The sequence below is a fragment of the Bufo bufo genome, chromosome 1 (genome assembly GCF_905171765.1).
Source record: "Bufo bufo chromosome 1, aBufBuf1.1, whole genome shotgun sequence".
NCBI classification, from domain to species: domain Eukaryota; kingdom Metazoa; phylum Chordata; class Amphibia; order Anura; family Bufonidae; genus Bufo; species Bufo bufo.
In genome coordinates this window covers 135,750,949-135,777,874 of record NC_053389.1, presented here as the reverse complement: position 1 = coordinate 135,777,874, position 26,926 = coordinate 135,750,949, and the positions used below count along the sequence as shown (strand labels likewise).

The 26,926-nt window shown below is 43.4% G+C and overlaps 1 protein-coding gene across 1 annotated transcript in view; it reads left to right on the top strand.

Moving 5' to 3' along the window:
- The window catches only part of DNAJC11 (DnaJ heat shock protein family (Hsp40) member C11), a 196,479-nt gene that overhangs the window by 70,618 nt on the left and 98,935 nt on the right, over positions 1 to 26,926 (top strand). The window contains exons 3-4 of the mRNA XM_040429902.1: positions 1,964 to 2,037; positions 23,294 to 23,395. Coding sequence (XP_040285836.1) covers positions 1,964 to 2,037; positions 23,294 to 23,395 — 176 coding nt within the window. The remainder of the gene's footprint in view (positions 1 to 1,963; positions 2,038 to 23,293; positions 23,396 to 26,926) is intronic.

The window sequence follows — 26,926 nt, the reverse complement described above, 5'->3', positions numbered from 1 at the left end:
GGGGCACCCCTCCGTACAATCTGCAGGTTCAGCAAACGTTCATTTAATGTATATGGACACCTTTAACTGTGAGGTCACATGTCTGACAGCAGGGTGGAGCTAAATAGTTGTCTGTTTCAACGGGCAGCCAGCAGAATTTTGAATGCAGCTCTGAATGTGCATGGAGGGAAGTGTATAAAAGAAGTCCAAATCTACACAAAGCCAGAAAAGTTATTCAACGTTTTATATTGATTTAAACTTAAAAAAGTGGAATTGCACTTGAAACGTTACGTTAGGTTTAAACACCCCCACCTTCCGAATTGTTGACGTGTCCGTCTGGATTGAATACGCTCAGCTTTGTAAATGTTTTTGCTAATCGCCCATATTTCTTAGCAGGGTCTGATTTTGAAAGCACACAAGTTGTTCTCTAGTAATTAGGCAGAGAAGAAATCCGCGAACATCATGTACCGTAGCCTGGAGTTTTAGAGTGGTAAAAGTGTGTCAGGAGTCCTGTTTACCATCTTGCCTTGAAATGTGTTTTTAATGGCTAAGCCCAACAGCTTCAGAGTGAGGCGGATGATAAATTAATGTAAAGACAATACATTCTTATCATGCGTTATGTACCCATCCATAGCAGATATGCAAAAATCAATTTGCAGAGTGGTTTTGATCTAAACAGCCTCTCTGATTATACCGCTGCTATCTTTCATTATTTTTTTCCCCCTTATTCTTCTGTATTTTTTTTCTCATTTGTGTTATTTTTTGCATTTTGGTAAATTTCAAGAAAAACCAACAAATGCGTAAAGTGCAGTTCCATAATGTAGTCTTATGAGAATCACTCCATTTGCTAGAAGCAGCATCCTCTGCAACCTTTGACTCGTCATCTGTTGTAAAACTACAACTCCCAGCATACCCTAGCAGATGTTGGCAATTGCTGGAGAACCAGTGGGTGTAAACCACTTCTCTGGAGAGTCTAGCACTGCCTGAAGGATCACCTATAGTCCACCAGCAGCCAAGCTGTTTTAAGACGGGCTGTATGCGCTACTCCATAGTCAAAATACAGACTGCCAGAAAGAACATTTAGCTGATACAGCCATATTGGGACTGCATTTTACAGCAGAAATGCCCAGACCTCTGCTGGTTCTACTCAACGGGACTTAGGGTTTGATGGTGATTTACATTTGCTTCAGTGGAACTGGTGAGGATCAGTTGTAATGTGTATTGTGGCTGTCTGACCAAACAGCAGTGAATTCCCTGCATCACCGTTGGTCTGTTACCAAATTGCTGCACCTGTTGCATAGATAGAGTTAAAGGGGTTGTCCCACAAAAAATATTCTACAGTTTGTAAACCAGCACCTGGGTCTGAATTATTTTGTAATTGCATGTAACAAAAAATTTAGCATAGCCACTGAGTTATTCAATAAAATGTATCTGTATTCTGTATAGCGCCACCTGCTGTTTGTTTTTCTTATTTCTTTGTCCTGCTCACTGAGAAGGCCGCACATGCTCAGTTTCATCCTTCAACTGCCTCCTGAGCTGTGATGGACACGCCCCCTTAGCTGCAGCCGAAAATACACTCCCATTGAGTCAGCTTGATATAAATCTAGCAGAGCAATGAATGGGGAGATCTCTGGATCCATGTGAGGTACAGGGCTGGATCTATCTTTGTTAGAAAGAGATTGTCATGTACTATATGATGTCTGATTTTTATGTTTTGCATTAGTCATGGGATAACCCCTTTAAGGTAATAAAATACATCCAGAGGAGTTACTAGTCAAGCAATCCCCATATCTTTTAAAGGGGTTGTTGCCATTTATATGTTGTTAAAATAGCCCCTCAGCACCATGGGGGCGGATAGAATCAAAAAGCTGCTGAAAAGGTATTTAGTATGCTAGAAACGCTGCAAATTGCTATTAGCAACCCTTCAGGACTTTTAGTATGAAAACAGTATAACTCCTTTAATATAAGTCTTTCTGTATTGCAGTGCTTAGTGATCCTCAATCAAGAGCCATCTATGATGTGTATGGAAAGAAGGGACTGGAGATGGAAGGATGGGAGGTAAGATTTATTCCTCTGAGCTGCAACCTTATCCTGATGAACTGTCACAGATGTCTAGTAACTCCATGTGTTTCTTTGGATCCTGTGGTCACCCGACCTTCGTCGCTTTGTGGTTTAGAGGTGTAGTTATGCTGTAGAGGTCCCATCGTTCCACTCCCCAAAACCTCACCGTTATATCTATTCTGAAACCATCAACCAATCTCTGCACATGTGGAGTAATGTAACCCTAAAGCTTCATTCACACGTCCGAGTCCACGCTTAAATCCGTGAAAAGGTGAAGATGTCTTTGATGGATCCGTGTGTCCATTTTTTCTGTCCATGTGTCATCCGTGTTTCACTGACACTACACAGCTGAAACTGACACTGACCCATAGACTATAATAAGCGTGATGGATCCGTGAACACGGACAAAATAGAGCATGCATCCCTGCTAACAACACGGACCCACGCACCGTGCTAAAACACTGATGTGTGAATACACACATTAAAATGAATAGGGACGTGTGCCGTCTGGGTCACTGACGTGTGAATGAGGCTTTAGGGTTTTTGGCAGTAAGACGTTCAGCTAGTCCTAAATGTGTCTATAATAGAGCGTCAATGGAAGCAGCACTCCAAGGTTTCCAGCCAATATAGTGAATTTGTTCACCCAATGCACAAGAGATGTTGCAGTCCCTCCATGGGATTCAATTTCAAGCCTTATGCATTGAGTGAATAAATCCACTATTTTTGCGTGAAACTTTGGAGCACAGATTCTTTCATTGAAGTTGTATTCTAGAATTGTGGCTTAGACTCCAGTCTGCGGTGAGGCTTGCACCAAATGTTATATTTTTTTTTTTTACTTTTTAAAGGGCATCTACCAGCAGATTTGTATCTATGAAACTGGCTGACCTGTTACATGTGCACTTGGCAGCTGAAGACATCTGTGTTGGTCCCATGTTCATATGTGCCCGCATTGCTGAGAAAAATGATGTATTATATATGCAAATGAGCCTCAAGGTAGGAGCAACTGAGGCGTTGCTATTACACAGAGAGGCTCGGCTCTCTCTGCAACTGCCACACCCTCTGCACTTTGATTAACAGGTAAATGTGCTCGCGCCTCGCCCTGTCAATCAAAGTGCAGAGGATGCAGCAGTTGCAGAGAAAGCAGAGCCTCTAGGAGTAACAGCAACGCCCCTGTTGCTCCTAGAGGCTAATATGCCTATATTAAAACATAATTTTTCTCAGCTATGCTTTAAGATTGAGCTTTGACTGTGCTGCACCTATTGTGCTTTTCTTTTTTCCACTGGACAAAGAGACTTAAGGCCCTATTACATCGGCAGATTATTGTTAAGATGATCGCTAACCGAGTTCGTATGAACACTCATTAAAGATCATGTTGCAATGTAATATTGCCGGCGATTACCCGATGAACGGACGGGATCTTTTGACATGTTAAAAAAAATCCTGGTTTGCTGGCGGCAGATTGCACTGTGTAATAGGCGCTCTGATGCTCGCAAACAATGAGACAGTATAGGGAAGAGCAACGCATTAGCGATCGCTCGTCACTATACTGAGGAGGAGATTGCTGCATGTAATAGCAGCGGTCTCCTCCCCTAGCAAGCAGATGATTGACTGGAGGGAGCGCTTTGTTCCTGACAGTCATCTGCTCTATCTGTCCGTGTAGTAGGGCCCTAAAAATGTGTTCCACAAAATATGCCACCTGTCTGGAGAAGGGGGTCCCATGACTGCTATAGAGAGCTGGGAGCTGCCTTCTCATTTATTTCCATAACGATCATAGATAACAATTGAAAGATCCACGCGTGAAAGTGTCCCAACACACCCCCGCCCTTGTGAATCTACCAATTCATCCACAATCTACTATTAGATGGTGATCTTCTGGCTTGAACCACAAATAAAATCTTATTAATGTGTCCTGTGTGAACAGTGATAATAGCGGTAACAATGTAAATATAAGGACACGTCCTCGTGTTGTAGAGTCATGTCCTCTGTTGGGCCTCTGGAACCTCACATATGATGGAAGACATTTTTTTCTACATGAAAGTGTTGCAAAGCACTAATCTATCCTTTAACCATCTTAAAAACAACTACAAATATAACATTCTGACTCGTGAAATATATACTGTGGATAATTGGAGCCACTTTATACTTGACAGAAGCTCCTGTATCGTTTCCAGATTGTACTAATTACTACATCGTCCTGAAAAATAGAGCTTTTTGGTCAAATGCTTTTCTGAAACGCTTCTAATACTGTTTTTGTTGCCTCCCTGAAGACTCCCGTTCACAGAGCGCCCAACAGGTAGCGCCGCCATCATTATAGAACTGTTGTGTAATGCCAGCGCTTAATAATGTGTATTAGGCTCTGTAATCACCGTTTCGGTGAGTCGACAAGTACAAAGAGTCCTGCCTGGAGACTCATTATTCTCCTATAAAGCACCATCTTGTTAGGATTGTTTTAATGATATGAAGTTTTCATTCTCGCTTTGAAAGGGGAAAGTTAAAGTTCTGTAGGGGTTACAAAGTTAGCTAGGATAGAAATACATGGCAAAGTTTCTGCACATAAACGGCTGATAAAAGAACCTTACAAGGTACCAGACAGAAGAGGGGCGAAAGTGAATGAAATGAAAGGCAATGTGGGTTATTTACTAACAGAAATATATATTAGGCGTATTTCTGGCGCAGATTGCGGCGCAAAAGTTATTTTTGTCGCAGACTGCTCCAGAAATGCTTCTTTGCACTGCAGTCTACGCCAGAAATGATTCTTTGCGCCACAATCTGCGACTCTTCCCTGCTCATGCCAGGTCTAATAAAAGTGGACTTGGCATGGCCTGGGAAAGGGGACGGGCCTTTTTAGCATAGAAAATGGCCTAAATCTACACCAGCAAGATTTAGAAGCAGTGGTGGATCCTCTAAAGTTATGTAGAGTCCGGCGCCTGTACATAACTTTGGCGGATCCACAGACAATGCAGGGCCTTATTAAGACTAGCGTCTAACACACCAGTCTTAATAAATGACCCCCTCCAAATAAAGCTGCAGTTTGCAGTTGCCACAAGTATTAGGGAATTACTGCTAGAAATGTACGCATGGCATTAATATTTTTAGGACATGTTGCAGTTCTGCTAACTTTTATTTGATCATCACTGCCACCTCTCTCTGCCTAACCTCACTGATGCCCTGATTGCTATAGAACACGGCAACTGAAAGGTTAAATGACTTGGCGTCATCACTGATCCCGGTCATTGCGGCCGGGTACCTGCTGTATTATACAGCCGGCACCTGCTGCGTATGGATCGGGCTCAGCACAGCAGCCCGCTCCATACATTCCCTCAGTCGCTAAGACGTTCAGATACATCACTGTGGCTGAAGGGATTAAAGGGGTTGTCTCACTGAAAAAAATGGCATTTATCATGTAAACAAAGTTAAAGGGGTATTACGATTATGTAACTTTTTTTTAAACTCCTGTAGTGTTGGCGTGTATGTGGTGCACTTAAACTAACCTGATACATATCAGCCCCTGAAGTGACTCTGTTTTTAAATTATGCGCCCTACTTCTTCCAGGTCTGCGTCTCTTTCTTGAAACACACAGTGGAGAGTGCATCCTCTGTCATGTGATGTTTGTGAGAAACAGAACAATACGTACAGGGAGAGATGGAAAATAGTGAGAGATACATTGTGAAAAACATACAGACACAATGTAAGATTGTCAATCTGTCTGAGTCTGTATGCAAGACACACAGAAATACAGAAATCGACAAATACAGACAGCTATGTAAAAGGTAGAAACATACCAGCATCAAGACACAGAAAGCAGTTAGAAAAAATATAAAAAAGCTATGGCTGTCAGAAAATTGCGATGCAAGGAAAATTTGGATTTTTTTTCAAAGGTTTATTTTAAGGTAGTAAAACCAAAAGAAAAGCGATACAAATTTGGTATCGCCATAATCGTATTGAGCCGCAGATTAAGGACGTCATGTCATTTTTAGCACACAGTGAATGCTGTAATATCAAAACCCAAAAAACCTTGTTGGAATTCTTTATTAAAGTATTACATAGCACCGGATTTGCACCTATATAGATAAAAAAGGCAAAATGTTGTTAAACATTGTATATTCAGTTTAAAGGTATTGTCCTCTGTGTATTCAGTGAGAACGGGTTACTGTTTCTTCCTTTGTGAAGGGAGCTGCAGTGCACATGTGTGACCGACATCCCATTAAAAAAAAAGGGGGGGGGGGGGGGGGAAGTCCCGACCCCATTCTCATGACTGGGGGGTGTTAGAGAACTGCATAAGGGGATGTTTATGTCTTAATTTCTCACCATTTTGCGAGATACACTGCCTGTCCCAAATAAAAGTCACCACCTGGATTTAACAAAGCAAATAGTTATGAGCCTCCTATTGGATAATTACTGCATGGGCGATTATCTTTCAGCTGGCAATAAGTTATTTAACCCCAACTGGTGCAATAAGTTGCTTCTCATTTCTTAGGCTACTTTCACACTGGCGTTTCTGGGTCCGCTTGTGAGATCCGTTTCAAGGCTCTCACAAGCGGCCCAAAACGATCAGTTTAGCCCCAATGCATTCTGAATGGATAAGGATCCGTTGAGAATGCATCAGTTTGGCTCCGTTCAGCCTCCATTCCGCTCTGGAGGCGGACACCAAAATGCTGCTTGCAGCGTTTTGATGTCCGCCTGACGAAGGCGGAGACAAACGGATGCGTCCTGACTTACAATGTAAGTCAATGGGGACGGATCCATTTTCACTGACACAATATGGTGCAATTGAAAACGGATCCGCCTCCCATTAACTTTCAGTGTAAGTCAAAACGGATCCGTTTGCATTATCATGAACAAAAAAAAATGCAAACGGATCCGTTCTGAACGGATACAAGCGTTTGCATTATAGGTGCGGATCCGTCTGTGCAGATACCAGACGGATCCGCACCTAACGGAGGTATGAAAGTAGCCTTAAACAACCATGTCGAAAGACACATCTTGTGATCGTGGAAAAGATGTTAGTCTGTTTGAGAAGGGTCAAATCATTGGCATGCATCAAGCAGAGAAAACCTCTAAGGAGATTGCAGAAACTACTAAAATTGGGTTAAGAACTGTCCAACGCATTATTAAAAACTGGAAGGATATTGGGGACCCATCGTATTCGAGGAAGAAATGTGGCCGAAAAAAAAATCCTGAATGATCGTGATCGGCGGTCACTTAAACGTTTGGTGAAATCAAATCGAAGAAAAACAACAGTAGAACTCAGGGCAGTGGCATACCTACCATATAGGCAGACCACGCAGCTGCTATGGGGCCCGTGAGGAAGAGGGGCCCGCAGTGGAGGAGAGAGCCCGCCCCCTAATTGCTCCTGTCTATCTTTCTAAAGCTAAAAAGACCTTTGATAATGTCATCACAGGTCCTGTAAGGGAACTGCACAGTGGAAAGTGTAGTTCCCAGGCTAGAACAGTGCATCTGCCAGGACCTGTGGCAACATCACAGGTCCTGCAGGATATAGAAAAGGAACTACATCAAAAATGGTGTAGTTCCTAGGTTTGAAAGGTACATCTGCCAGGACCTGTGATGACCTCATCACAGGTCCTTCAACCCCTAACAGCAAGTATTAGAAGTTCACAATCAGCTCTGCATTGATCCATGCAGACTGGAATGAAGTGGTAAGAGGAGGTCCTCCACTTCTTGTCATTTACCCCCCCCCCCCCCCCCCCGCCCTGTTTTTACTCATTGCTCACTTATGTATAATACTTCAGACAGTTACAGTGACCACTATCTCATGTACCTCACACACAGTGACCATTATGTATAACTGACCACATATATCTGTAAACACTGCATCTACAGTATTATACCTTGTATGTCTCACATCAATAAACTGCTCTGTATAGAATATATATATATAAACACACAACACACACTGCATATTTTACATAGTATTATACATGCAATATGTACAGATACATAGTATACAAAGCAGTGCACTGATATGTGAGATACGAGGTATAATAAATGCAGTGTGTATAGATATATAGTATATACAGCAGTGTACTGATATGTTAGGTACAAGGTATAATAGATGAAGTGTTTACAGATATATTGTATATACAGCAGTGGACTGATACCTCACGTCAATACACTGCTGTATTTAGTATATACCTGTACACACTGCATCTATTATACCTCGTTCCTCACATGTACTACCTGCTGTATATACAATATATATGTGCACACTGCATCTATTATACCTCGTACCTCAGATATTACACTACTGTTTATACTATATACCTGTACACACTGCATCTATTATACCTCTTTTGTGTGCCAGGGCTGTTTTGTAATCCCAATCTGGCCCTGATGGTATAAATTATAAACGCAGCAGCAAGCCTAGTTCATGGAATAAAGGGAGAGGCCTGGAATGGGTAGTGGGAGGGGAAAAAGGGAAAGGGGGGCCCAATTTAGATTCTTGCTATGGGTGGGGCCCATTGATTTCTATGTACGCCTTTGACTCAGGGCTATGTTTAATAGTGAAAGTAAGAGCATTTCCACACCCTCAATGCGAAAGGAACTCAAGGGATTGGGATTGAATAGCTGTGTAGCCGTAAGAAAACCAGTAATCAGTGAGGCAAACCAGAAAAAAAAGGCTTCAATTTGCTAGGAAGCATAAAGATTGGACTCTGGAGCAATGGAAGAAGCTTATGTGGTCTGATGAGTCCAGATTTACCCTGTACCAGAGTGATGGGCGCATCAGGGTAAGAAGAGATGCAGATGAAGTGATGCACCCATCATGCCTAGTGCCTACTGTACAAGCCTGTGGGGGCAGTGCTATGATCTGGGGTTGCTGCAGTTGGTCAGGTCTAGGTTCAGCAACAGTATGTGCTCCAAGAATGAGGTCAGTTACTACCTGAACATACTAAATGACCAGGTTATTCCATCAATGGATTTTTTCTTCCCTGATGGCACGGCATATTCCAAGATGACAATGCCAGGATTCATCGGGCTCAAATTGTGAAAGAGTGGTTCAGGGAGCATGAGACATCATTTTCACACATGGATTGGCCACCACAGAGTCCAGACCTTAACCCCATTGAGAATCTTTGGGATGTGCTGGAGAAGGCTTTGCGCAGCAGTTAGACTCTACCATCATCAATGCAAGATCTTGGTGAAAAATTAATGCAACACTGGATGGAAATAAATCGTGTGACATTGCAGAAGCTTATCGAAACAATGCCACAGCGAATGCGTGCTGTAATCAAAGCTAAAGGCGGTCCAACAAAATATTAGAGTGTGTAACCTTTTTTTTGGTGGCAACTTTTTTTTTTGGACAGGCAGTGTATGTACTTGCTGGTCATTTCAGTGGCTTTGTACTGGTAAGCAGTGGCGTCCACATCCAGATCCCTATGACAGATTATACACCCTGTACAGAATTATTAGGCAAATGAGTATTTTGACCACATCATCCTCTTTATGCATGTTGTCTTACTCCAAGCTGTATAGGCTCGAAAGCCTACTACCAATTAAGCATATTAGGTGATGTGCATCTCTGTAATGAGAAGGGGTGTGGTCTAATGACATCAACACCCTATATCAGGTGTGCATAATTATTAGGCAACTTCCTTTCCTTTGGCAAAATGGGTCAAAAGAAGGACTTGACAGGCTCAGAAAAGTCAAAAATAGTGAGATATCTTGCAGGGGGATGCAGCACTCTTAAAATTGCAAAGCTTCTGAAGCGTGATCATCGAACAATCAAGCGTTTCATTCAAAATAGTCAACAGGGTCGCAAGAAGCGTGTGGAAAAACCAAGGTGCAAAATAACTGCCTATGAACTGAGAAAAGTCAAGCGTGCAGCTGCCAAGATGCCACTTGCCACCAGTTTGGCCATATTTCAGAGCTGCAACATCACTGGAGTGCCCAAAAGCACAAGGTGTGCAATACTCAGAGACATGGCCAAGGTAAGAAAGGCTGAAAGACGACCACCACTGAACAAGACACACAAGCTGAAATGTCAAGACTGGGCCAAGAAATATCTCAAGACTGATTTTTCTAAGGTTTTATGGACTGATGAAATGAGAGGGAGTCTTGATGGGCCAGATGGATGGGCCCGTGGCTGGATTGGTAAAGGGCAGAGAGCTCCAGTCCGACTCAGACGCCAGCAAGGTGGAGGTGGAGTATTGGTTTGGGCTGGTATCATCAAAGATGAGCTTGTGGGGCCTTTTCGGGTTGAGGATGGAGTCAAGCTTAACTCTCAACTCCCAGTCCTACTGCCAGTTTCTGGAAGACACCTTCTTCAAGCAGTGGTACAGGAAGAAGTCTGCATCCTTCAAGAAAAACATGATTTTCATGCAGGACAATGCTCCATCACACGCGTCCAAGTACTCCACAGCGTGGCTGGCAAGAAAGGGTATAAAAGAAGAAAATCTAATGACATGGCCTTCTTGTTCACCTGATCTGAACCCCATTGAGAACCTGTGGTCCATCATCAAATGTGAGATTTACAAGGAGGGAAAACAGTACACCTCTCTGAACAGTGTCTGGGAGGCTGTGGTTGCTGCTGCACGCAATGTTGATGGTGAACAGATCAAAACACTGACAGAATCCATGGATGGCAGGCTTTTGAGTGTCCTTGCAAAGAAAGGTGGCTATATTGGTCACTGATTTGTTTTTGTTTTGTTTTCGAATGTCAGAAATGTATATTTGTGAATGTTGAGATGTTATATTGGTTTCACTGGTAAAAATAAATAATTGAAATGGGTATATATTTGTTTTTTGTTAAGTTGCCTAATAATTATGCACAGTAATAGTCACCTGCACACACAGATATCCCCCTAAAATAGCTAAAACTAAAAACTACTTCCAAAAATATTCAGCTTTGATATTAATGAGTTTTTTGGGTTCATTGAGAACATGGTTGTTGTTCAATAATAAAATTAATCCTCAAAAATACAACTTGCCTAATAATTCTGCACTCCCTGTATGTCTGGATTGCACATCAGGAGTTTGCACATCTGAATATACTTTTCCTCTGTAGCTGCTGCAGTAGGGTACATGAGTAAGGCTTCATGCACACGACAGTAGTTTTTCTCGGCCTCCGTTCCGTTTTTTTTGCGGATAGGATGGGGACCCATTCATGTCAATGGGTCAGCAAAAAAAATGCTGATAGTTCAACCGTTTGTGTTCCGCGTCTGTTGTCCGTGTTTCCCTTCAGCAAAGAAAATAGTGCATGTCCTACTTTTTTCACATTTGCGGACAAGGATAGGCATTTATTACAAGGGATCTGTGGAAAAAAAGGGATCCTCCAAAAAAAAACTGATGCCGCATCCGTTTTTTTTTGCGGACGCAAAAAACAACTGTCGTGTGCATGAGGCCTAATACTGGCTGTTTATGTAATACATTAGTTTATGTATAGACGCATTAGTGTAAGGTTGGAAAATACGCTGAGAACAGCTGGTTCGGCCGACAGTATAATTTGTGTGTTTTTCTCCCGACTCTCCCCAACAGGTGATGGGAGAGAGAAGGATCGTGCAAAATGGATATTTTTGGCTGATCCATTCGTTCTCCCTAGAGATAAGCCACCATCAGTGTCTCCCTTCTCCCCATTTAATACACATACTCAGCCTGGAGGGGGGGGGGGGGGGGGCTATTGAATGTGTATGGCCACCCTTACAGAGCGCATCTACATTATGGCTCACCTAATGGGGTTCCAAGTGAGACTCCCTCTGATTCGATGTTCCTTAGTAGGGCATATGGTCAAACACCTTCAAATACCTCCACATAGAATGTTATAGTTCTGGAGAAAGAATTATAAGAAGAGGAGGTCATGTCAGGTTTTATAGAAGCCTTTTGGTTGTATTCTGCCCAGATGCATCGCACATTCTTCAACTATCCATATTTTATGCATTGTCTGTACTATCAGCCTGAGCAAATATAGATTACACGGCAGCAGCGGCCAGGGAAATGCAGAAGTGCAGGCGAAACGCAGAACAAGTGTTTACTTCATCTTAAGAGTGTATTTTTCTCTACAGACACACTTCAGTACGTCTCTGTACGTTTTGATGAGAATTACGGCTGCCAGACGTTTTCACCTTGCAGTGAGCCCCTCAAGACGTCTCCTAAATTTGTAAATCATGTTACAATTTGATGACTTGAAATGAAAAGTGCCAGCATCTTTTTTTCCCCCCTTTCCAGTATGTCACCAAAACTGTCACGGATAACGTAATTTAAAGTTATTAATTCTCCCTTGTAAAGGTTAAACTCTTGCAGTACTGTTCAACAAATCTTGGCCTGTTATCTCGCAGCCCTTGTCCATGTTCTGGTGGGAGGGTGTACTGTGAGCTTAAATCCAACTAATGTAATCAGAATGTATCGTTAAAGGGGTTTACCAGCTCATCAGCTTTTCCTAGGCTAGTAACCAGGGCTATGGAGTCAGAGTTGAAGCTAGTTTTGGGAGTCTGAGTCAGTAGAAAGTAGTGTTTTCAGCTGCAGCTTAAAAAATATATGATCTGTTATTAATATTGTGTAATTGACTTACTAGGTTAATCATAAATATCAGTGCAAAACTGTGCAGTGGAAATCTGCCATAAGACTCCTATTTATCAAAAACAGTTATAAGCAGGTTGTTCTACTGGTAAGAGAAAATCTGTTCCCACCTCTCCTGTGTTTTCCACTGTCCCTCATACTATAATCAGTGATAAGCAGGGTGTTCTAGTGGTGATAGAAAATCAGTTCTCCCTTCTCCTGTGTTCTCCCCTGTCCTTATACTATAACCAGTGGTAAATAGGGTGTTCTAGTGGTGATAATCAGTTCTCCCTTCTCCTGTGTTCTTCCCTGTCCTTATACTATAACCAGTGGTAAGCAGGGTGTTCTGGTGGTAATAGATATTCAGTTCTCACTTCCCCTGTGTTCTCCACTGTCCCTTATACTATGAACAGTGATAAGCAGGGTGTTTTTAGTGGTGATAAAAAATCAGTTCTCTCCTGTCCCTTATACTTAGTATCTTCATGTTGCTCCAATGCCTTTAATTACCAGACGAGAAAATTCTCTACTGAGCATGTCTGCAGTCATCTCTGAACTGCTGGACAGGACAGGACGACTGCATTAAAGGGGTTATCTGAGAATAAGTAATTTTTGACAGGAGCCCGCAGCCTGCCTCTGCTATGAAAAAATTCATACTTGCCTGCTACCCTCAGCTGTTGTGACTCAATCTTTCAGTAAACGTCGTTTACTTCCTCCACAACATGGCCATTGTCACCTGCTCTGCTGCAGCCAATGACAGGCTAAAGCAATAATGTGTGTCTTGTGGACACATCACTGCTGAATCCAGTCGTTGGCTGCAGTGGAGCAGATGATCATGACGGAGAGGAAGTAAATAAGCCAGGGACCAGAAGATGGACATAGGGCAGTTGGATAAAATGTGGCAGTTGGAGTCAGAACTGTGGCTTATGGACTTCACAGTCCTGCTAGTTAACGTCCTGTGCATTGGTGACGTGGCCTAGGTGCAGCTCAGTCCCATTCAAGTGAATGGTGCTGAGCTGCAGTATCAAGCATCCAATAAGAGACGGCCATGTCTCCAAACAGCTGATCGACAGGGGATGCTGGGTGTCGGCCCCCACGATCAGATATTGATGACCTACGCTGGGGCTAGGTCATCAATATTAAATACTCAGAAAACCCCTTTAAGTAAATCATCATTACCTATTACAAAATAAATAAAAAAGCAGTAACTGTAGCTTTAAACGTTTGTCCCTTGTAGATGGTCACTGACTGACTAAAAAAAGGTCCCATCAGTTTTCCTTACCTATTACTTTGAATTCGCCCCCTTTCTTATATCTTCTGTGCCTTTTAGTCTTGGGTCTGTTTGAAAAACCTTTACCAAGTTTGGACATGGAAGTTAAAAAGAATGTTTCATCAGAAAATGAAATCACTGATTTTTAACTCTGGCTACTTAGCCTAATAATAGGCTGACAATCCCTTTTCTGTGTAGGTTACTTCTCAGAAGTCATCTCATTATCACCACAGGCAGGATTACAATAACAAGTGATGGATAGATAAATAAACAAAAGAACACAGCACTTCCAAATTTAGTGAAAAATGTAGTGTCCTTAATTCACCCACAAACGCTTTCTGGGTGAATAAAGGACACTACTTTTTTCACTAAATTTGGAAGTGCTGCATTTGTTTTCGCTTTTTAATTTTGGCTGGTCAGTCACATCTTTATCTTTTGGTACTCCGTACATTTGATGAGTGACAGTGCTGTCTAAATTTTGGAACGATAGATAACACAGGATACACCATTTACAATAGGTGTTTACACAGCTCACCTCCTATCCTTCTGCACAGGTCACAGAGCATCACAGTAGAAAAGTCACTAGTAATACGTATCTGTATCTGTAATCTTGCGCTGCAGGTTTTCAATGCGATGTGGGAAGATCACAGAAGCAAGTAAATCAAGAAAGTGGAAAACCGCGCTGCTTGATACACCTCCTCCCTTCTTGGTACGGGTTACAAAAGGCACGGGGAAGGATCTGCAAGGGGTATACCCGTGGATCCCTCCTCTCTCCAACAGATTAATTAAAGATGGGTAATTAAAGGTCGCAACAATAGTGTAGCCCAGACCGCCACCGGCACGTGCAAAGATTTATTGTACTTAAAACAGTATCTCAGATAAAACGCATAAAACAATGGTATGCACACTTCGGGTTTCGCTGTCACGCTTAGTCAGGAGCGAACATCTTAGCATCAAAAACCAATCTTAAATACCATTAAAAGGCACACCCTTCCCCTGTGTCCCCACTCGGGGTCCGCCTCTTTCAATCCTAACTGGGATAGGATGAGAGGTGGATTGAAGGTCTGACTAGTCGAGTCGGTGATTGAGCAGAGCCGCTGTGACCAGCTAGAAGGGGCCGGCCTGAGATAGAAGTGTGGAGGGGTATTGAAAGATCTATTAGGAGCGAGTACTAGAAAGATGGTTTTAGTTGTTTTATATATTTTGATACTGTGAATCTGTTGACTTTTATTGAAATTATTTATACACTTCTTTTATGATAAATTTTGATGTATTTTTGAATTGTATTTTAATTACCCACAGGAGTGTTGGAGAGAGGAGGGATCCTCGGGTATACCCCTTGCAGATCCTTCCCCGTGCTTTTTGTAACCCGTACCAAGAAGGGAGGAGGTGTATCAAGCAGCGCGGTTTTCCACTTTCTTGAGGTCGCAGAGCATGCCCACATGATTTTTCCATAGATGCCAATGAGTCATCTCCAATCTACAGGCTCCTGTTGATGATGTGGCTGCTGTAAAGCATATATCTGAATGCTCAGACAAGATGACCGCACCATAATTATGTACAGAAAAGAAATTATACAAAGTTGTAGAACTCTGGCAAAGAAAATGTGGCTATTCCCTTACATTTGAGCTGGACAATTGCTGATGAGCTTTGGTGACGCTTTCTTACCTGCTCATTGCAATAGCATAGCACAAACGCATAACAGTCTGTCATGAGCTGTAAACTATTTACAGGGAGGTAGCACACTCTGTGCCTACATAATGTGCAGGAAGAGGCAGGGAAGCAGGACAATCTGTATCTACATCAGTTACAAGCAGGGCCGTCTTTAATATTGATTGGACCCTGGACAAAAATTTACTTGGGCCCCCTGGATCCCGCCTTCCCACACCTTAGCAGGTAATCATGCCCTCCACCACAACACACACACAAAAAATCCACACATCTGGTAGAGTACAGTGAATGACTGTAAATACTTCCAGTTCTGAAGACTCCAGCGGCTCAGGATCAGTGCTCTGGGCAGCTGGGCTCAGGCTGGAAGTGGGCACCGCTCTGCAGGAAGGAGACCAGGGCTCGGCTCACCCTAGTGTTACAGTGCACCCCAGCACCCCACAGTATGCAGTATAGCACCCTATAGTATACAGCAACCCACAGTATACAGTATAGCACCCTATAGTATACAGCACCACACAGTATGCAGTATAGCACCCCACACTATACAGTACCCCATAGTATATAGTAGAGCAGCCCACACTATACAGGCCCCCCACACTGTATACAGGCCCCCCACACTGTATACAGGCCCCCCACACTGTATACAGGCCCCCCACACTGTATACAGGCCCCCCACACTGTATACAGGCCCCCCACACTGTATACAGGCCCCCCACACTGTATACAGGCCCCCCACAGTATACAGGGCCCCCACAGTATACAGGGCCCCCACAGTATACAGGCCCCCCACAGTATACAGCCCCCCCCCACAGTATACAGCACCTCACTATACTGTAGTTTACAGTATATTAGCATAACAGCCCCTGTCACCTTTTTCTGATGTAATCTTCACACAAAAAAGCTCCACAGTTAAAGGGAGTCTGTCACCACATTTGGGCATATTAGACTGATAGCGTTATATGTGCCACCCAGAACTTAAAAACGGTACCTTTGTTGTATGTAACGGAGTTTTCTTTTAGCCGAAAATGAACTTTTAAGATTATGTAACTGAGCCCTCTCAAGTGCCCAGGGCGGCGTCTCAATCCTCCGAGCCCCAGGCAGCACCTCCTCAACGGCTCATAACCCCGCCCTCCGTGTGCCTCTGCCCGCCCGTTTACTCCCCTCCTCTGTCCTTTTCCACTGCAGCTGCGCTGTCAAATTCGTAGCTCCTGGCAGGGCATCGCAATACCTACTGCGCATGCGCCCGCTACGAATTTGACCGCGCAGCTGCAGTGGAAAAGGACAGAGGAGGGGAGTAAACGGGCGGGCAGAGGCACACGGAGGGCGGGGTTATGAGCCGTTGAGGAGGTGCTGCCTGGGGCTCGGAGGATTGAGACGCCGCCCTGGGCACTTGAGAGGGCTCATTTACATAATCTTAAAAGTTCATTTTCGGCTAAAAGAAAACTCTGTTACATACAACAAAGGTGCCTTTTTTAAGTTCTGGGTGGCACATATAACGCTATTTGATCAGTCTAATATGCCCAAATGTGGTGACAGACTCCCTTTAAGGCAAACTTCTGTCACAACACTCCTGGTAGGACCTGTGATGACCTCATAGCCATGTGACCAGAAATATTGCTAGGTTACTGGTCACATGGTGATGATGTCATCTAAGGTCCTAGATCACAACTCACAGTACGCTGGCTGGACTCAGTGCCGGCAGGCATGGCATGGAAGCACCCCCTGTGTAGCTGACAGCCTGACACCCAGGGCAGTGCCTAGCAGGCCTCAAGAGGCAGCTGCCTTGGGCCCCCCAGGAGCAACTGGGCCCGGGGCAGCTGCCCCTTTTGCCCCTTGGTAAAGACGGCCCTGGTTACAAGGAGGCAGCACTGTCTGTGTCTACATAATTTACAGGAAGAGGCAAGGAAGCAGTACAATCTGTATCTATATCAGTTACAAGTTGGCAGTACTATCTGTCTACATAATTTACAGGGAAAGGCAGGATTCAGTATTCTCTGTACTTGCCTCATTTTCAAGGAGAGACAGGGAGGCAATATTTATTTATAAATATATTTATACCATTTACAGGTGGAGACAGGGATGCAATATTATATGTGCCTACATCATTTACAAAGAGAGGCAGGGAGGCAGTACTATCTGTGCCTACATCATTTACTGGTAGATACAGGGATGCAGTACTATCTGTGCCTACATCATTTACAGGGAGAGGCAGGGAGGTGGTACTATCTGTGCCTATACCATTTACAGGTAGATACAGGGATGCAGTACTATCTGTGCCTACATCATTTACAGGGAGAGGCAGGGAGGTGGTACTATCTGTGCCTATACCATTTACAGGTAGATACAGGGATGCAGTACTATCTGTGCCTACATCATTTACAGGGAGAGGCAGGGAGGTGGTACTGTCTGTGCCTACATCATTTACTGGTAGATACAGGGAGGCAATATAATTTGTGCCTACATCGTTTACAGGGAGAGGCAGCGAGGTGGTACTATCTGTGCCTACTTAATTTACACATACAGCCAGGAAGGGGGCAGTACTGTCTGTGCCCTGTGCCTGCATCATATTCAAATAATTGACCTGTTGTCAGCATAGTCTGTAGTAGCCACATTTAAAGAGAGAATCTGGGTTGTAATATGTGGTCAAATGAACTTTGCCTGGTGGGCTGGGACTGGGGGAGGAGGGCAGCTAGTGAGAACACAGCACTTCAGGTCCGATCCCCCCTCCTTTTGGTAATGTTCTCATGCACCATTGACACATCCTGTGGTCAGACATGTTCAATAATCCCGGATATGAGGATTTTATTGCATATTTATTGTGGAGAGTTTCTTTTATTATTATTCCTCAGCTGAAATTAAAAGTATTACAAAATGCGATCTATTAAACCCTTACATTTCATTAGACATTACTGCCTCTGCTTATTCTAAGCCTCTTAATTGTCTGCAATAACAACCATGATGAAGACCTTTTATATTCTGTAATTAGACGAGTGCTGTCTAGATGCCCGCTCTGTGCTGGCACTGAGCAGCTCTATGGCCCCGCTTACCATGTGAGAGCCGCACCACTGCTACAATAAAAACCTCATCACAATAATCAGGCTCTGGGGGGGATTCTTAACAGCGGTTCTGGGTAACTTTCCTACAACTGTCTAAAGTAAAAAATCACATGGTGTTTCCATATTTCCCAAAAAGTATCAGTGGAGCACCTCCAAGGTCATGTGAGTGAGGTGGAATGGACACTGGTTCTATTGATCATGCATCTAGCAACTATTCTGTGGATTGGTGGGAAATCTATCCAAATAGGATATGCCTTAAATGTCTACTAGACGGGGGAGAACTTGCTTCCCCTATCCAGCAGACAAAGGTGGTCTGCAGGGTATTCTGCAATGGTTGGATATAGCTATGAAGAGGTGGCCATGCCTTGTTATCTATGGGACTTAGTGGTGCCGCAACGATCAGTTTTGACTGATTGAATAGGATGTCTTTAAGATTTTTCTCAGTTTCTCTGGATTAAGGGTACTTTCGCACTTGCGGCAGAGTGATCCGGCAGGCAGTTCCGAAACGTATGCCAACTGATGGCATTTGTAAGACTGATCAGGATCCTGATAAGTCTTAAAAATGCCTGATCAGTCAAAAAAATGCATTGAAATGCCGGATCCGTCTTTCCGGTGTCATCTGGCAAAACAGATCCGGCATTTATTTTTTTTCACCTTTTTTTTTTTGGTCTGCGCGGATCCGGCATTCCGGTATTTTGAATGCTGGATCCAGCACTAATACATTCCTATGGATAAAAATGGCAGATCCGGCATTCAGGCAAGTCTTCAGGTTTTTTTTCGCCGGAGATAAAACCGTAGCATGCTACGGTTTTCTCTTTTGCCTGATCAGTCAAAATGACTGAACAGAAGACATCCTGAACGGATTACTCTCCATTCACAATGCATGGGATATGCCTGATCAGTTCTTTTCCGGCATTGAGCCCTTTTGACGGAACTCGGTGCCGGAAAAGAAAAACACTAGTGTGAAAGTACCCTAAAGTAGTTAGTTGATTCTTGAACATGTCTCATTTCGATATGGAGGGTGTTCCACTCATGGACCTCCTTTTATTTGCCAATCTGGAGAGATGTTACTAAAGAGAACTCTCGGGAAGACTTAGCCCATCCATCTATCATGTTGTCTAGCATGAAACGCTACAGCATATGGCCTGCCAGTAAATAGGAGCTTATTAACTTCACCACAAGTTCCCGGGTGTTAAGGTATAAAACTGGATGCTTAGTAAAAATGCCAACAAAGCAGCAGTCTCCACTGATAATAGCCCTTAAAGGGGTTGTCTGACTTTAGCAAATGGCATTTATCATGTAGTGGAAGTTAATACAAGGCGCTTATTAATGTACTGTGATTGTCCATATTGCCACCTTTGCTGGCTGGACTCATTTTTCCATCACATTATAGACTGCTCGTTTCCATGGTTACGACCACCCTGCAATCCCACAGTAGTGGCCGTGCTTGCACGCTGTAGAAAAAAGTGGCAGCCTCTCTCGTGGCCAAGACCACAGGGTGCGCACATAGGCTGCTGCTTTTTCCTATAGTATGGAAGCACGACCACCACTGTTGAATTGCAGGGTGGTCGTAACCATGGAAACAAGCGGTGTATAATGTTATGAAAATATAAATCCAGCCAGTGAAGGAAGCAATATGGATAATAACAATACATTAGTAAGTGCCTTGTATTAACTTTCTCTATATAATAATTGCCATTTGCTGAAGTGACACAACCCCTATAAGGCTTTGCAGATTTATACCTATGACACTGGCTGACCTGTTACATGTGCACTTGGCAGCTGAAGGCATCTGTGTTGTCCTATGTTCATATGTGCCCGCATTGCTGAGAAAAAGAAAGTTTTAATATCTGCAAATGAGCCTCTAGAAGCAATGGGGGCGTTGTCATTACACCTAGAGGCTCTGCTCTCTCTGCAACTGCCGCACCCTCTGAACTTTGAATTGACAGGGCCTGGTGTTATGATGATTACACTGCCTGGTCCTGTCAATCAAAGTAGAGAGGGTGCAGCAGTTGCAGAGAGAGCTGAGGCCTCAAGGTTTCTGAACAAAACAAGCCTTGTCTATCACCTTAAACTAGTTCAGACCAAAACGTAAAGTGGTTATCTCATGAGTAATATAAAAAATGTAAATCTGGTATCATATAGTACACGCCTATCTCTTTCTAACAAACTTAAAACCAGCCCTGTACCTTACATGAATCAAGAGATCTGCCCATTCATTGCCCCACTTTCTCCTTTCTACTGCAGCTGGTGGCAGTTGAAGAATGGAACTGATCATGTGCTTCAGTCTCAGTGATCAGGACATAGAAATGAGAAAAAGAGCAAACAGCAGGTGGCGCTATACAGATAGATTTCAGTGACTATCTCACTGGCTATACAACATTTTTAATCACATGCAATTACAATAGTATTCAGATCCAGTATTCTAGTATAACTAGTATTCAGTTGGTTTGAAAAATTTAGAATATTATTCGTGGGACAACCCCTTTAAATAAACCTCATAATAGGGGCAATTAGGTGACTTTTAAAGGGAAATAAACCCATTTTACAGGACATCATTTGCCTCTTAAACACAACAGCCATAACAAATGGTAATAAATGCGCTCGTCCTTCATATCTGTTTTCCTCTCCTATATGTAATAAATTGTGTCCCGGCATTAGTAAACCTGCAGTCTATAAAATTGATTTAAGCTAACTGAATAAGTTAGCGGATTATCTATAATTTGACTCTGAACCAGGCCTTTATTTTATTGGTCTTGGAGAGATAACATTGGAAATGAAATACCAGGCGAGTGATAAATCTGAGCGCCGCTGATTTTCAGAAATTGTCCTTCTAAAAATAGGATTCTCTTTCTGTCGCTCGGATTTGGCAGGAAAAGATGAGGGAAATGGGCCAAGTACGAACCGTTTGCTATATCTGTTAGATATAATCTGCTTAATGTACAGTTTGAGATTTGTAGTGTCTATTGCAGGCATTTTTCTATCACACTCATTAGTGTCTCCTAAAGATAAGGATATTTAGACAAAAGGCACTCCGCTCCAGTATTTTTTTTTTTTTGCATTAATTACCTGCACTATTGTCTTTTATTATATCGTCCTTTGCAAAAAGTTTCAGGTGGACCATAGAAAGCAGAGGTCATCACTTCTCCAAGTAGCTTCCTCTTTGAAAGATTGGCTAGTCGTTTTTAGATGTACCCTGAGAGCCATCTTTACATAGTCGGGTCTATAGGGCATAAATACCGTAATTAGTCCAGAATTTTCCTCGCATGTGCGGGAGGGACAGAACTAGATAACCTGCTTTATTGGAAGCTGTTTTTTTTTAGAGTTTTCTTAAATGTTCTTGGATTTTTTGGGTTAACCCACACATAATCTGGTTAAAAAAGTTAGAATTTTACATTAAAAATATACCCTATCAAAAAATGTCAAATACATATTTATTGAATTTTTGGTGGTCATTTTTAATTTTCAATGTTTGAAAAAATTGAAATACAATCATGCAGTTTTTGAACTGACGGCCAAGCTTAATAATAGCCATTTCTTGGCCTGTGCATATCACTTTTTAGCGGTCACCTCCTTCTCATTACAGGTAGGATTACAATAACAATTATCACCCCTGTATAGATAACACAGGATCCACCATTAACGATAGGTGATATCACAGCTTATCTGCTCCCTCCTGACCTCTGCACAGATGACAGAGCATGTCTAGAAAACTCTCCCTCCCTTGGAAGTCAATGATGTCCCCTCCAGTCTATTGTGCATATTTTGGCTGTTGTAAAGCATATCTCTAAAATGTTTAAAGGGGTTTTCCGAGATTTTAGTTTTTTACTGATATACCTGTCCTCTGTATCTGATCGGCGGGGGTCCGGCACCCATGACCCCTGCCGATCAGCTGTTTGAAAAGGCCTCCTGTATGCGCTGTGGTCTTCTTTCTGCTTTCCCTAGGCTGAGTGACAGCACGTTCCTGTGTCACGTGGCCTCGGAGCAGCTCAGCCGCATTCAAGTGAATGGGGCTGAGGGTGATACCAGGCACAGCGGCTATACAATGTACGGAGCTGTGCTTGGTGAGCATGGAGAAGGCAGCAGCACTCACAGGAGTGTCAGGTCAAAATGTGCGCCTATGTGCACTATGTCCTGACGCTGTACGCCAGGGATGGCCAACCTGCGGCTCTCCAGCTGTTGCAAAACTACAACTCCCACCATACCATGCTGTAGGCAGTGTGGGCATGCTGGGAGTTGTAGTTTAGCAACAGCTGGAGAGCCTCAGGTTGGCCATCCCTGCTGTACGCAATCAGACAGAGTGCAAAGTGGGGCCCAGAAGGAGGAGGGTGAGTAGAGCTGTGCAGCGCTTCCCTCACCGCTCACCATGCCTCCTGCATACTAATGACCTCTTCCATAAAGGAAGCTGTCATTAGCATTCGGACTGTAAGACGCACTGGGGAGAAGTGTCTTATAATCTGAAAAATACGGTACATTTGTTTTTTATTATTTAGACACCTGGACTAAAGTGTACCTCAGGTATGATAAACATCATTTGAGAAGTCATGTGCTGTATATAGTGATGTGATTTTTATCTGTGGGGTCTGTGAGCTGGGACCCTGGAATCAGATGCAGTATGTTAAAGAAATTACTATAGTTCTTGTATGTACCATATCTTGAGCTCATTAGACTAATACCAGAATGTTCCTCATACCTTACATTATAATCGTCAGTTATACGTAATAAGCTTCTCCGTGTTCTTGATTTTCAGGTGGTAGAGAGGAAGAGGACGGCAGCTGAGATCCGAGAGGAGTTTGAGAGGTTACAGAGGGAGCGGGAAGAAAGGCGGCTTCAACAACGAACAAACCCCAAGGTAGATCCTGAATCTGCATGTGTTTTTATAGACAGAACTTCATAAAAAAAAATATATATGATATGGAGCTTGCATGTCCAAGCCATATTCAAGGCCCAGGTATGCAGCACAGCTTCAAGTCTGGACTGGTCTAGATCTAGGTACAATTGTTACACAGTGGCCCCCCAAGTCTACTCCACCCTGTGCATGTGGTACTCTTTAAAGGAGGAAAAAATTGATGAGCTATCCTCAGGTTAGGTGATCAATATCTGATTGGTCGGGTTTTGACACTCTGTATCGCCACTGATCTACTATTTGAAGCATACCCGTCACAGCAGCATTTATTGTATAGCGGCAGTGCTTGGTATAGCAGCTCAACCCTATTGACTAGAATGGGACTTAGCTGCGGCTAGGCCATGTGACAGATGAATATGACGTCACTGGCCTAGGAAGTGCGCCGTAGTCTCTTCCAACAGCCGATGGGTGGAGGTGCCAGGAGTTGGACCCCCACTAATCTGATACTGATGACTTATCCTAAGTCATCCTTATTAAGCACTTGGACAACCCCTTCAAATCATTGATCTCAAACTTGTCGCTCTCCATTAATCAGCATAGACTTACTTCAAAAATGCAATGATGTTCACTCTAAACGCTGTACAGGAGTCCAATGGAGATGCAGAACTGTAGTGATGGAATATTTAAAAGGGTTTCCAGGATTAGAAAAATATGGCTGCCGTCTTGCAGGAACAGTGCCACAACTAGTCCACAGGTAGTGTGCGGTATTGCAGCTGAGCGCCTTTTACTTCAGTAAAAGGTTTGGGCTCCTTCTGAGAAGAAAGCAGTCACAATTTCCCAGTCTTGGACAACCCCTTTTAAAAGCATTCCTCGTCCAATATCCATTCAAATTCCTGCAGCTGTGTCATGTTCCGTGGACCTCTTTGTTATGGTCTCCAAAGAGTTAAAAGTATGTCCGCAAGCCTCCCAGCTCTTCCATACAGTTCACAAACCCATTGAAATTCTCCCCGTGGAAGTATCAGGATCAGAGACAGAGCGGCACACGGCGTCTCCCCTCACTGGCGGGGCTTTCATAAATAACACTGTGCGTTTTCACATGCCACACTTTTACTATTACTGTCTCTTTAATTTATTTCAACCGGCATCACATTTTACGAGGGCGCTCATGGCCTCTCCAGCTAAATATTCTTTATTGTTTCATCGTATCTGTCACCACACTGTTTTCATATGGAAAATATGTTGCAATAACCAATATTGAGAACCCAACAAAGTCGCAGCGGCGCGTCTTTCCCCAGCAACGCCATCTGTTTACCTGGGTTCACAGACTCGCCACGAAGGTTGTGTGCTACCTGTTTTATTACAGGCTCACAAATCAAAGGACTGTAGGTTATAACTCAGCCACTGTCTGATTTGCAGCTAATTATACCCTGTGTGGAGTGCAATGCTGACAGCTCCCCCAGGATCCTAATTAAGACCTTCTTCTAAAATGACGTCTCCTGGTTGAATATTCATTTTATGTTTTCTCTTCTTGTACCTTTTTTGCTGTTCTGTCAGCATCCAGGGTAGGATGACTTGAATTGCCTCTCTGCTGTAAGACTTTGATCGGGGGCCCTTTCGTCCTCAGCCCGGTAATATATTGCACCCCCGCCGCTCTCTCATAGCCGTGAACATTTTTTTGAAGTCAATCACAGCTTTTTAATTTCATTAACAATAAAAGCTGATACTCGAGTCATAAAACTGTAAATTGAAATCTATAGTCATCCGTGTCGCGCAAACGATACATTCCATTTCTTTATGAGAAACTAGGGAAAATGTTCTCCGAGACGGATGGGCGACGCCTCAGAACTGCACAATCTGTCTGCATTTAACCCTTCGGGATATATCCAGTCGGTTGCATGTGTGCCTGTCTTAGTATTGCAGTGTCACGGGGAGGTCCATACCTACTGGTTCATGGCATCATACCCATTGATCCCAGGAAGGCCCAAGGCTGTCACGCCCCATTCCACTTTTACTATAACCTTTTATAGGCCTCTTTCACATGGGCGAGTTTTCAGAGCGGGTGCAATGCGTCAGGTGAACGCATTGCACCCGCACTGAATCCGGACCCATTCGCTCCAATGGGGCTGTGCACATGAGCGGTGATTTTCACGCATCACTTGTGCGTTGCATGAAAATCGCAGCATGCTCTACTTTGTGCGTTTTTCACGCAACGCAGGCCCCATAGACGTGAATGGGGCTGCGTGAAAATCGCAAGCATCCGCAAGCACGCATGGTTGCTAGGAGACAGGATGGGGACCCAATCATTATTATTTTCCCTTATAACATGGTTATAAGGGAAAATAATAGCATTCTGAATACAGAATGCTTAGTAAAATAGTAATCCACTTGTTCGCGCAGCCCGGCTTCGATTTCTGTCTTCATCTTTGCTGTGCATTAGGAAAAGGACCTGTGCTCATCACATGGTCTGTCACATGATCCATCACCAGCCGGGCTGCGCGAACAAGTGGATGAGGTGAGTTAATTTTTATTTTATTTTTTTTAACCCCTCCATCACTATTTTACTAAGCATTCTGTAATAAGAATGCTATTATTTTCCCTTATTACCATGTTATAAGGGGAAATAATAATGATCGGGTCCCTATCCCGATCGTCTCCTAGCAACCATGTTATAAGTGAAAATAATACAATCTACACAACACCTAACCCAAACCCGAACTTCTGTGGAGAAGTTCCGGTTTGGGTACCAAACATGCCTATTTTTCTCCCGCGCGTGCAAAACGCATTAAAATGTTTTGTACTCGCGCGACGCACCGGCATCTTATCCGGCCCAAAACCATGACGCCTGTGTGAGAGAGGCCATAGAAATGACCCTCAGAACAATTTCCTCTCACTTCTTTGCTGACATTGCTGTGCAGGTTCACACAGCCTGTGAGAGGAGAATAGGGTAAAAGGAGTTGTCCAGGTTCTTAGATATGGTTGACCAATCCTTAGGATAGGTCATCAATATCTGATCTTTTGGGAAGGGGGGGGGGTCCGACATCCTGCACCCACACCAATCAGCTGTTCTCAGGAGCCGATGGCACCTGAAATGACATGAGGATGGAGCTGGAAGTAGAGCTCTGTCCACTGTGTAGCTCTGTTATTGCCTTTCAAAATTTCAAAGAGAAATAGAAGAATTATTGAGAACAATATAGCGTTTATTTAGAAAGGATTTTCTGAATTATCGGTAACACTACACATGTAAAATGAGGGATGACTAAGAAAGTGATTAGTAACAGCCTGTGTGTTTTGATACTATTGTGGGGGAGCAACACAATTAGCTACCGCTCTCTACATTAAGGGCTCATATACACGACCGTATGTATTTTGCGGCCCGCAAAAAATACGGATGACGTCCATGTACATTCCGTATTTTGCGGAACGGAACAGCTGGTCCCTAATAGAACAGTACTATCCTTGTCCCTAATGCAGACAATAATAGGACATGTTCTATTTTTTTTTTTTCGGAACGGAATTACGGACATACGGAATGCACAC